Source organism: Nicotiana tabacum, chromosome 3 (assembly GCF_000715075.1).
Source record: "Nicotiana tabacum cultivar K326 chromosome 3, ASM71507v2, whole genome shotgun sequence".
Lineage (NCBI taxonomy): Eukaryota > Viridiplantae > Streptophyta > Magnoliopsida > Solanales > Solanaceae > Nicotiana > Nicotiana tabacum.
The window spans coordinates 28,077,838-28,091,009 of NC_134082.1; the positions used below are offsets into that span (position 1 = coordinate 28,077,838).

The following is a 13,172-nucleotide window of genomic DNA, read 5'->3' on the forward strand; positions in this document are numbered from 1 at the left end:
GTTGTTCAGTATGACTTTTGAAAGTTGGAAGTTGATTAGTTCATTAAGCTTGAATTGAGGTGCGAGTTGTAGTTTTGATGTTACTTTGTGTTATTTGAGACCTCTAGTAGGTCCGTGTTATGTGTTGGTATTGGTTGATATGATTGGACAGGGTCCCGAAGGGTTCTATAGTGTTTCAGATGGATTTTGGATCACTTGAGCTTGGGTGGATTGTTGAAGACTGCTGGTGTGTGGTGTGCTTCACGAATACGAAGCAGGTCTCAAGATCGCAAAGGCTTATTTGGGGAAGCAACATTTTGTTCTTCGCGTTTGCGATAGGTGAGTCACATTCGCAAAGCATTCTGATTTGTGGCCTTCATATTTGCGACAAGGGCATCACATTTGCGTAGAAGGAAGGCATGCAGGGGAAAGCTGGAGATAAGCCTTCGCGTTCACGTGGGACAAAACACTTTGCTTAGGCTTGGGGTTGGGGTTGGCAGTGCATCGCATTTGTGGGCGATTGAGCGCGTTCATGATCATCATTGAGGCTGGAGCTGGTTTTGGGATTCGCGAATGCGAGGCAGTGGTCGCGTTCGCCAAGGGTACCACTAGCCATAATTATAAGTTGTTTAATTTTGGGATTTAGACCCATTATTTCATATTTTGAGCCCTAAACCTGGAGAGGAAAATTGTTGAGGGGGATCTTTACATAAGGCAAGAGGGTAATTGATTTCTATTTGATTTTAATATTTTATCTTGTTTTCCCATGTATTATTACACATAGATTATGGGATTTGAAAGAGAAATTTGGGGATTTTGACTATACTTTGGAGAGTGAAAAATGGAGATTTGAACCTCTAATCAAGTTAGATTTGGATGAAACTTGTATATTGGATTCGTATTCGAATGGGTAATAGGGACTTGTGACTTTTTTCAGGTTCCGAGAGGCGGGTTCAGGTTAACTTTTTGCAATTTGATAAAAATTGGTGCTTTATAACTTGTAACCGATTCTTACATCATTGTTTGACATTATTGAGTTTATTTTTCGCTAGATTTGACCCGTTTGGAGGCTGATTCAAGAGGCAATGACTTTTTTGAGTATTGATTCTCGCACATTGAGGTAAGTATATTGTCTAGGCTTGGCTTGAGGGTATTTTCCCTATAGACTACGATGCTTTCTATCTGTAGGGGGTGACGCATGTACGTGGTGACAAATGTATATGCATGCACCGAGGTTATTTATGATCCGGGTGGACTTTAGGCTACAATGTGCCTTGTTTTGTATATTATGCCTTCGTGTTACCTTGTTTTTCCTACTTGTATGACTACTTGAGCTATTATTCATGTTAGGAATTATATCTAGGCTATGTGGTTATCAGCTTGAGACATGATTGGGTTATTTTTGCTTAGTAGAGTTGTTGCCTTAATTGTAGTCATACTTTCTTCAGTCATGATATTATATCCGCATGTTATATCACCATATTTGTATACTTCTTACATGTTATCTTACATATTGTTACTGACCTTACTTCTATGATACAGGTTTAAGGGGATTTGCAGCACCTTGGTATAATTTGTGTGGTATATTGATTTCTGATACTGTGATTATGGTCAAATATTGTGATTTGAGTGGTTTAATGACTAAATTTGGGCTATAGAGCCGTGTTAATATTGATATTGAGGTAACACGTACGCCAGACTCCCTATTGGGCTGAGTGGTATTGATATTGAGGTGGCGTGTACGCAAGGCCATTTGGGTTGAGTTGTGATGATCGTTGAGTTTTGATCCGATCAGCATTTCAGCTAGGATCCGCCCCTCCAGAATCAGGTGATAACCCATGTTACTTTGGGCCCTGTGAGTGCAGGTACTTGGTATGTGCTAAGTGAGGGACTTTATGCCAGGCACTCGTATAATGATAAGATTGTACTTACTTGATGATTTATTTGTGAACTTATTGATTTTGGTATTGTTACTTGTCATGCTAGAATAGAGACGTATCTTCCTCATGCTAATTAATACCTTATATCTTGAGATTGATGACTTATTCCGAGTTGATTGGAAAGCATGCCTTTTTTTTTTCATTGTCATTTTTCAGAGGAAGACAAACTATTTTCCCTTTATTATTATTATTATTATTATTATTATTATTATTATTATTATTATTATTATTATTATTATTATTATTATTATTATTATTATTCAAAGTGAGCATCGGATTTTGACAATATCATCACTATCTTCAATCCGAGGTTAGGCTTGCTACTTACTAAGTACATAGGGTCGGTTGTACTCATAATATACTATGCACTTTATGTGCAGATCCAGGTATTACCGATTTAGCTTATTTCTAAGGAGTTGTACCGGTACCATTGTGATTTTAAGATAGCACTGTTGTTTTCGTACGTAGGCCTTGGAGTCCCTTTCCCTACTTTATTTATTAGTGTTTATGTACTTCAGACAGTATTGTATCATTGTTCAGACCGTTGTACTTATTTATTTTATAGAGCTCATGTACTCGTTGACACCTAGTTCTGGGATGGTATTTCAGTTATATCATTGTTGGCTACCGTTATTTATCTTATTCTAATTTAAAACAATATTGCTATTGAAGTTTATTTCTGAATATTAAAAGTTGTCTTGTCTAGCAAGCGGTGTTAGGCATCGTCATAGTTTTGTGAGGATTTCGGTCCGTGACAACTAATTTTGAGAAGCTTGCATCTACAGCCCCATGTATTTCAATATATATTTGTGCTAATTACAATTTCAAGGACATATTTAAAGTTACTTTAATATGTACATGTGTCCACACAAGAGCGAAAAAAATAGTTGGAACATGATAACTGTTAGTGTCTGCCTTTATTGACTCTCGATGCCCGTAATGCTGCACGCCCTGAGTCGGCTATGCGAGTATCAGCCATGCATGCGACACGTGTTGACGATGGGCTTCAAGAAGGAGTATTAGTCAAAGGGACTTTGTAGGAGGCAACGACCATCTAGATATGTTTTATTTCATGTCCTAAGAGTGCCAAGGAAGAATAATAAGGACTTGGGAGGAGCCCAAGGGTCTACCTTACGGGTGACGGCCAAGTGCGTGCCATGAATGTCAACACCGCACCTTTCCGAGCAATGGATGGAACATATGGATTTTCGGTTACATGCCTTAACTTGTTGAAAATAGTTCATAATAAAATGATAAAATGTCCCTGTCTGCTTAACTTTCTTAGTAGTCTTCTTATTTAGTTTTCTTACTGTTATTTGTCATGTCTGAATTATTAATTGTTGGTGCATGGAACCAGGTTGTGTGGGGCTCTATATGATTATTGTTGGCACTTGTCTGTGGGGCTGCTTGTATTGGCTGAGATGAGGTTTCTAGACCTGAGATTTGCGCTATTGTTTTATATGAGGAAGGTTTGGAAGAATAACACTATTTGTTGTTGAGGATTTGGACTATGGCCCTGGTCAGGCGAGTGAGTTTTTTGGCTTATTGATCAGATGAGTGGTTAATCAGTTATGAATGTTTCTTTCATAAGCAGTTATGAATGTTTCTTTCATCATCAGTAGGGTATGAAGGGTTTGAACGAGTTTCTAACCAATAGGAGGCTTGCTACCGACACCGGATTTGTTTTTGGGCAGTAATGGTGGTCATCAGTTCCTACCATGAGTGCCGAAGTGATGAGGTATATCATGTGATGGGTTATGGTTATCACTTGATACATCTTGTTCAGGCTTATACAATGTGCAGATGAGGGATTTGGGTCTCGTAATGAAGTCTGGATGATAAAGATTGGGTTCTAAGGTTTAAGGACCAAGGTTGAAGTAAGAATCTCTAGTTATTTTGTGTTGGCAGAATTATATAGAGCAGGGTGACATGGGATCATCCCCGAGTTTATGCTTAGTAAGGTTGCACCGTGATTTGATATCTTTGGAACGACTCCTTGCACGTTCGAGGACAAACGTATGTTTAAGTGGTGGAGGATGTAACGACCCGACTGGTTGTTTTGAGCATTTGATCTTCGCTCGGTAGTTTACGGGTGTGAGTAGCTCCGTATGATGTATTTTGACTTATGTGAATCATCAGTTTTGATTTTCAGGTTATTCAGGACTAATTTGGAAGAATGATTCTCTACTAGAGAGCTTTAAATTTGAAAGAGTTGACCGAGTTTGACTTTTTAGTATTTAACTCGATTGGAATTTTTATTGTTCCGTTAGCTCCTTGGGTGATTTTGGACTTAGGAGCACATCCGGATTGTGATTTGGAGGTCCGTAGTTGAATTTGGCTCGAAATGGCGAAAGTTGGATTTTTTTTTGAAAAGTTTGACCGAGAGTGAACTTTTGATATCAGGGTCGGATTTCAATTTCGAAAGTTGGAGCAAGCCCGTAATGTCAAATGTGACTTGTGTGCAAAATTTGAGGGCAATCAGACGTGGTTTGATAGGTTTCAACATCAGTTGTAGAAGTTTGAAGTTTCAAGTTCATTTATTTTTGGATTAATTTGTGATTCATTGTTTCGATATTGTTATGTGTGTTTTGAGGTCTCGAGTAAGTCTGTGTTATGTTATAAGACTTGTTGGTATGTTTGGACGTGGTCCCAAAGGGCTCGGGTGAGTTTCGGATGGATTTGAGTTATGTGGCACTCGTTTGTTTTATTTTTCAATGTTGTTTCTTCAAGCATAACTGGTACTACATTAGGCAAATGAGCTTCAATTTCTGTTTTTATTGAAGCATTAGATCCGTATCATAATTATGCAGTCATAGAAAAAAGAATCATCGAATTTGGACATCGTATGAGGAGTTTATGGTCATTTTACTAAGAATTGGATTGCCAGATTTTTAGATTAATTACGAAATTGCCACCGCATTTAAAAATATGCACTATTTTCAAATATTAAAACCAACATCTCCTTCAATATAAGGTCAAATAGAGTGATTCAAGAGCCTAACTTGACTAGAATTTCACAAGAAATCCGTTAGAGGCATCAAAATCAAGTTTCGAGATCATTTGGCACAAGACACGAGGCAGAACAATGTTAAAACGAGGATTTTATTCATTTAACATATTTTGAGTTGTGGAGCTCGGAATTGGACAATTTTTAGGCGATTTTCACCATATGAATTGGGGTAAGTATTCTCTACTCGTTTTTGATTATATTCCATGAATCTATCTCCGATTTTAGTTTTTGGTTGATGAATTTTAAAGAGAAAATTGGGGGTTTTGGCCTAAACTTTCATAATATGAATTTTTGAGTTTTGAACATCGATTTGGAGTAGGAATTGAGTGAAATTAGTATGGTTGGACTCCTAATTGAATGGGTTGTCAAATTTTGTGAGTTTTGTCGGGTTTCGAGGCGTTGGCCGGGTGTGATTTTTGGCCGGATTTGGGATTTGATTTAGGATTCAATCTTTATCATTTGGAATTGTTTTCTTGGGCTTTATTTGATATATTTGAGTTTATTTTTGCTAGTTTTGAGCCGTTCGAAGGTCACTACGCGCGTGATGAAATTTTTGGAGCATCGTTTGGCTTGCTCGGTATTGTAATTGGCCTGTTCGGGTAAGTGTCTTGCCTAACTTTGTTGAGGGAATTCTTCCTCCTATTTGACATTGTTTGCTACATGCAGGGGTGATACATATATGTGGTGATGAGCGTATATGTATGTACCATGGTTAATCATGCTTGGGGGTAGATTATGTTATAATTATGCCTTCTAGAACTACGTGACCTTCTTGATTCATGCCTCTCTTGACTTCTAGATATTAAGAACATAGCACTAAATGTTAGAAATCAAGACTTAGCCTATTATAACTTGATCAAATTTGATGGGATTCTAAGAATACATTTATGTGTCTAATTCGGTCATCTCTATGCATAATAATTAATACATTGCTACAACCGATCTTTTTGAGATACTAGATTCTATACTTGTGTTGTGGATCATTTGTGAGATTTGTGGAAGTATTTGAATAATACAGTTGTTGAGGGTTTATTTAACTATTATTTGCTTGGAAAGTTGTGATTGGGATTTTTTTGGAATATACGTTAAAAACACTCCCCTTGATGTTATTTGTGCTTCCTGCCTTGTTTGCCATTGATATACATATGCTTGGTAAGGAAGAGTGTAAAGCACGAAGGGTGATGTCATGTCATCGTTTGTACATTATCATATGAGAGAGAGTGTAAAGCACGAATGGTGATACCATGCCATATTATTGACAGTAAAAGCATGAAGAGTGATGTCGTACCATGTTATGTGAGTGTAAAGCATGAAGGGTGATACTGTGCCATGTTATGAGAGTATAAAACACGAATGCTGATGCCGTGCATTTTATCTATACCGTTATGCTTTTATATCATCGTGAGGTCATTGAACGATTGGTGTTTCCGTTAAAGCGAGAATGAGGGACATGCATTATGTTATGATATTTGTTTTCCCGTGTATATGTGTATGCCTTTACCTTGAGCTGTTATTATCGCAATCTCAGATCTGATGTGACTTGTTGCTATTGTTCTGTCATTTATCTTTATATCAATTGTTGTTGTGTCGCTCATATCTTCTACTTGTTTAACTTGCAAATATCATGCCTATTTTCCTGCTTTTAAAATTACACTCATGTCGTATCTATTATGTTGCATTTGGTACAAGCCTTCCACCATGCTAGTCATTCATGCCTCTACTTGTTAATTTGTAAAGATCATGTGCTTCCTTCTTACTTGTTATATCTGTACTTAGGCCTCCATCATGCTAGTTAGTTGAAGTTGATATTACTTGTTTCCAATTGTTGTCATCACTCACATGTTTTCCACCTAGTCTTGTACTGTTGCCCACATGTATATCCTAGTTTATTATAGCTACTTGTGTATTCTCCTACTTTGTAATTCCTATTATCGGTATTTCTGTCATCTGGTTGGTTCTATTATACGTAAATTGGGTGAGGATGAGATAAAAGCATGAAGGGTGTTGCCGTGCATTTGCCTGACATCTGAGTACATTCCTCGTGCTAGGAAAGTTAAAAATTTACGGTTGTCGTTTATTGGCTTCATTTTAAGGAAAAGATTGGTTGAGGTATTTGAAGATGCCAGATTGTGATCTCTATTAGCACTCGGTTATTTTTTTGCGTATCCATTTCATGTATTCATCTCTATTATATCGTAGTATAGTTCTATTGCTGATTTACGGTGCAGGTTTTATCATAAAGTTTCTTTTAACAAAAAAAGCCTCGTCACTGCTTCGATGAGGTTAGACAAAATACTTACTAGTACATGGTGTCGATTTGTACTGATACTACACTTCTGTACATTGCATATAGATTTTGGAGCGGAGCTGCTGGTGATGTCGGGTGCTGGCTCTGAAGATGCTTATGCATTCCGGATATAGCTGCCACTTGTCCTAGGTAGCTTAGATTTTGGTAATTTGTTTATGTGAATTTTAAACAGATCGTGTAATTATTTGTACTAGCTTTGTAAATTCCAAGTCTTAGAAGCTCATGAGTCGTACTACCAGTTTTTGGGTCAATTTATAAATGTTCAGCCAATTCTTTACTATTTTCCTATAATCTCTTTTGGATTGTTTTTTCTGTTAGTTGGCTTACCTAGAGGATCAAGTTAGGTGCCATCACGACTAGTGATTTTGAGTCGTGACGGTTTTGTGCTGTTATCTTTCTGTAATTTCTCCTTGTTAAATTTTCAGTCTCTTATTATATTGCTATATTTTCTGCTTTAAATTATTATTTTCTAGTAGGGCCCTAACCTGACCTCGTCACTACTCTACCGAGGTTAGCCTTGACACTTACTGGGTACCGTTGTGGTGTACTCATGCTACTCTTCTACACATGTTTTGTATGCAGAACCAGGTACATCCTACTAGCCCCTCTATTAGCTGAGAGTACTTGTTGCTGCTTCGAAGAGTTCAAGGTATATCTGTCAGCATTCACAGACCTCGGAGTCCCCCTCTATCCTTTATGATTGTTCCTCCTTTGTTTTTCCTAGTTACTGATGTATGTAGACTGTTAGAATTAATTCTTAGAGCTTGTGACTTGTGACTACCGGATTTTAAAAATATTGTTATACTCGAATTGCTGGTTTTACTTGTACATGCTGAGCGACATTTCTTTTCCAGCCATATAGTTATCTGTTGAAGTTTAGTTGTTAAATTTTGTTATTATTTCAGTTATTCCGCAACTGTTAGGCTTACCTAGTCATAGAGACAAGGTGCCGTCACGACATCTTAAGGAGGGAGATTTGGATCGTGACATAAGTTCAATGTCCTAACCATTAGACATAATCTCATATAGTCAATGTTAATTACTAAGTTACTATCAGAATATTTTCTATTTGGATATGATTTTATCATTGCAACTTCTTATCGGCCTTATAGTGTCTTTGTTGTATTTCCTTGATGATGATTTTATTACTTGAATACTTTATTTGGATGATTGTTGTGAAAATAAAAAACTTTCTAGGAAATTTAACATGAATACTTCATTTGGATATTTAGTATTGTAGAAAGAAGAAGTATCCTAACTTATAAGCTCAAAATCGAAAATCCAAAATATCCGAACCAATTAATCTGAATCCAGACTTAAAAAATCCGATCCTATCGGATCGGATCTGAGTTTATTTGAATTGTATTTGGATTGTCATTTTCAATCCGAAAATCGAAAATTCAAATCGAAATTTTCATATCCAATCCGAATTGCTCGAATGTCCACCCTTACCAGCGTAACAGGCAGGAATTATCACCAGTATACTACAGCGTTATCCCTAGTAGTCAACATTTATGTGTAATTTATCATATCACGACAAGAAAATGATTGGCGCTGAATTACCAATCCTTTATCTGAATTGATAACAGAATGTGAAGAAGGAAGCAGAAACATGCAACAGAGTAACAAGAAGATATGGCAACTCGCTACATTTCCAGCCAAAATTTCCTATCATCTCCAACAATTACAAATCATTCTAGTAACAATATACCTGTAATTACCTCTATTCCTTATTTTGGTAATTCCACCAAACAGATTAGAAAATTGTTTCTCGTTCAAAACTCCGGCAGCAGCGATGCATCCATTGAAACCGCTACAGCAACAACTAATGAAATCTCATCTGTTGAACTTCCACCTGGACCACCTTCTATAATCTCAGCTCTTAATGTTGAAAAAGCTCTTCTTGGCATAGGTGCTCTTTTTACTACTGTTCTAACTATTTTTTTCCCCTTACTTTAAATATTGTGGAAGGGAGCCGTGACGTAACTGGTAAAGTTGCTGCCATGTGACTAGGAGGTTCGAGCCATGAAAACAGTATTTTACAGAAATGTAGGGTAAAACTGCGTACAATAGACCCTTGTAGTCCGGCACTTTTCCGGATCTCGCGCATAGCGTGGGCTTAGTGTACCGGGCTGCTTTATATTTCTTTAAATATTGTCGTTGTGATTCGCTTACTTAAGTGACCTTTTTTTTGGGGGGGATTTAAGCTATGTATACAGATGATGTAAAGCGTATTAACTTGTCTATCTTTAAGGATATTAATCCCAAGCTTTATGGTGCTACCTGTAATTATTTTTAAGATGATCCGATGTCTAAATTTTTTAGAGGGTATATAGAAGTTAACTCTTTTCTTTATCAATATGAATGTATCATTTGACTAATAAATTTCATTTTAGAATGCAGCAATAACAGATATTGATCACTATGACAGACTTGGACTTCCAAGAAAATGTTCATACAATGAGGTCCACACAATCTCTTTCTACCCAACCACCTTGAAAACAAAATAATCATAAAGGAAAAAGAACAAATTGTGATGTCCAATGTTTTCTGAGTATTTGACTTCTATTGCCTACAATATAGGTACCAGTTGCGTACAAGAAGAAAGTTGAAGAAGTTATGAATGAGGGATTGGAAGAAGAGGATCTTAACAAGAAGCTTGAGCTCCTAAAAGTATTTATTTATTTCCTTTCGAGAAAGGTTTCAGAAATGACCCTGCACAAATTTTCTTTTTAAACATTTTATTTTTGTTTTTGTTTTTGGGCATAGGAATCATATTCAATTTTGTCAACACCAGAGGAGAGAAGGCTGTATGATTGGAGCTTGGTAAGGAGTGAGGCACCGGATAAGTACAAGTGGCCTTTTGAGGTTGATAAAACTCCAATGTCTACAGGAACTCCTCCTCCACAGGTACTAATTCCTTCTTTTTATGCATGACCTATAATTTGTAATATAGACACTACTCCTCTAATTAGTGAATTGGCTAATATAAACATCTTTGAAGATATATATTTTATTGATTAAAAGATATCCCTACATGAAATACTCTGTTCTTCTGTATTGAATTACTTCATCAATCTGACTTTATACGATAAAGTTTCATTTGGGATGAAGTATAGGAAAAATGAAGACTTTTGAAATTTTTGTTCTTATACATGTTATTATATTTATGTGATTATGAAAATTTTAAAATCTATGATTTTAATATTCAATAATATTTGTGTTAATTTCAAAATATTCTCGTTAAGGGTTAAATGAAAGTCTAGGATAAAATATTTCCAAATACAAAAGTAGGTCATTCATTTTAACCAGCCTACTAAAATAATATTGTGACAATAGCAGGAATACTGTTTCACTCTTTAAATAGAAGGAAATGAGATCAAAGAGATACGCGAACGACTTGACTATAGTATAGATCGGATGTTTTCGTGAGTAATAAGCACCAAATCTCACCTTATTTTGGAAAAACTGGTGACCGTGTGTGAATTCTATTAACGCAAAAGTTGGCCTGATTCGAATAATAACTTTCATAACTTAGTTCTTCAATTCTTTATCATTGCACTTTCCTCCAAAAGCTTCTTCTCACTGCGGCCCAAATTTTTACAAAAGTATATTTGAGAGGTTTAAGTCTCTCACTTCTTTCATAGCATTTCTCAAAACCAAAATTTTCAGGTCGTACAAGATACTCTTAATGCGTACATGTAGACACGTACACACTTGACTACATCTTTCTCTTTATAGTGAAAGGATATTTTCTGCTTGCATTTTAATTTGTGGTTGTTATATAAACATGATTGCAGGAACCCGAGGATGTGGAGCCAACCAGATTGGTGGGATATTTCTTTTTAGGTTGGTTTGTGCTGGCTGCCGTGTTATCTATTGCCTTTAATCGTTAGAAAGAGAATTAAGCTGCATCGAATTTATCCTGTAAAAATATAGAATGATATTCATCTTCTTGTTGTATATATACTTCTCCTTCGATTGTTGCATTTTAATGAGATTCAAAGCAATCGCTCTTCTAATTTGTATGTTTTTGCAAAATAGCTTTGCAACAATAATTACTTCTGTAGGAAAAAGTGTGGTGACAATCTGCAGTAACAAAATTGGCCGGATTAGTGGGAAAACCATTGAAGACTGATAGAGCTACATCGCAAAAGGAATGGTTGCATTTATCAGGGTTCTAGTCATGGTAACCTTATATCAAAATTATCTGACTTCTATAGTGTTTGAGGATGAATGAGGAAGAATCATTAAACAAGAGGTGTATTATGAATGGAAGCCCACATTGTGTGAGAAGTATAAGAATTTTGGGCATGAGATAAAGGGATGTAGGAAATTCATAAAAGAAGAAAAGGAAAAACCAGGAAACAGAAGGAACACCAAAAGGAGGGACTGATACAACCAATGGGGAAGCACAATTAGCACCAAAGAAACTGAAAGTATCAACAAAGGGGACAATCAGGGGCCATGGATAAAATTAATACAACAAGAAGGGGCAACAACCTCTGGAGACAATGGTGGAAAGGGCAAACAGGATGTAAGGTAAGTAAGAGGTAAAGTCACTGCCAAAAAAAAGTTAGGAAGGGTGAAAATGGAAGGATGGGAACAATGTTGCTGCAAGAACTACCTATGAAAATAGGGAACAAATTCGCTACCTTGGGGACCCAATCTGAGGTGAAAGGTGGGAGTAAAGGAAGTGCCAAAATAGGAGAGTGTAGCCTGGGGGTAGGGGACATGTGAGCTGGCCCTGGGTAACAGGAAGGTGAGAGGGGTATAACCTTATCCCACATGGATAGTACTAATATGTAAAGCTAAATACTCGGAATAGAGTGCCAACATAAAGGAGAGAAACATGAACTCAATAAGAAGCCTAAATAATATTAAAATGTCAAGTTAAGAGCTAGGTAATTCTTCAAGTAAATATTAATGTTTTATGTTGGGGGATCTTTAGTACTGATACACCATCATGCATATGGCATGGGAATCGATTTCTGCCTGATCGGCTAAGTCGTCTTACCCTAGTGTGTGCGGGTGAACATAGAAACACAACACTATCACCATGTATGCGGCATGGTATTCGATCACTACCCGATCAGCTAAGCCGTCTCACCACAATGCCGTGTGGGTCGAGATGGTCCTTTGTTAGATATCATCTCATCTCAATTAAGGATAATTATCTCTGTACATCAACACGGGAATTTATCCCTCAATCACTCCTACACTGACATGCGTAGTTTCGGGTTTAGGTTATTTTAACCCACCCTTTCTCGATGACCTAACGATCCTCCCAAATATATTTATCATTTAAAAGAGTTACAATTTATTTCATAACCTTTCACACTTTCTTTCATTTCATTGGCACTCTTGGCTACAAATGTAAATCATCATTATTGGCACGATGGTTGCATGTTATATTTCATACTCTCATTCTTTCACTTTCAAGGATCGCCATACGTTATCAACATAAGCATTTTGAAATCACGACTTTAAATGTATGAGTAATAAGAGTCTTCAATACATTGAATTTTTTTTCCAAAATCGAGCATAATAATTTGCAATTGAAACATGAACTTAAGTCATAGCAGTTGATACAATAATCATGCTTGAAACATTTTTCCTGAAGGGGGCATAATCTGATGAAGCAATTGGAACACAATTTTGAGTACATAGACTTTGGATGCATTGTTCATTAGGGATATCTACACTTGTTGGAAAAATCTCGGAACATAAGAATAAAGAGCTTGGGCAAAGCGTGCTTCAGGCGTACATGGGATTCATGGAATTCAATTCTACAAGAGAAGTTTAACAAAGATACCTCACTTGAGCCTTTCTTAGAATTACTACTATGTTCTGATGCTCTAGCAATTTCAATCTATAGGAAGATGATAAAGTTGAATCATAATTAGGAGGATTCTCCTGATATAAGTCTCTTGGG

At 36.6% G+C, this 13,172-nt stretch overlaps 1 protein-coding gene across 1 annotated transcript; it reads left to right on the plus strand.

Annotated features, from left to right (window-relative positions):
• Window positions 1-8,756: 8,756 nt before the first annotated feature.
• On the plus strand, window positions 8,757-11,259 carry LOC107780992 (NAD(P)H-quinone oxidoreductase subunit U, chloroplastic). Its single transcript, XM_016601620.2, has 5 exons — window positions 8,757-9,149; window positions 9,641-9,702; window positions 9,821-9,910; window positions 10,007-10,147; window positions 11,038-11,259. The coding sequence occupies exons 1-5, from the start codon at window positions 8,873-8,875 to the stop codon at window positions 11,131-11,133; spliced, it is 666 nt and encodes a 221-aa protein (XP_016457106.1). The 5' UTR covers window positions 8,757-8,872; the 3' UTR covers window positions 11,134-11,259.
• The last annotated feature ends 1,913 nt before the right edge of the window (window positions 11,260-13,172 follow it).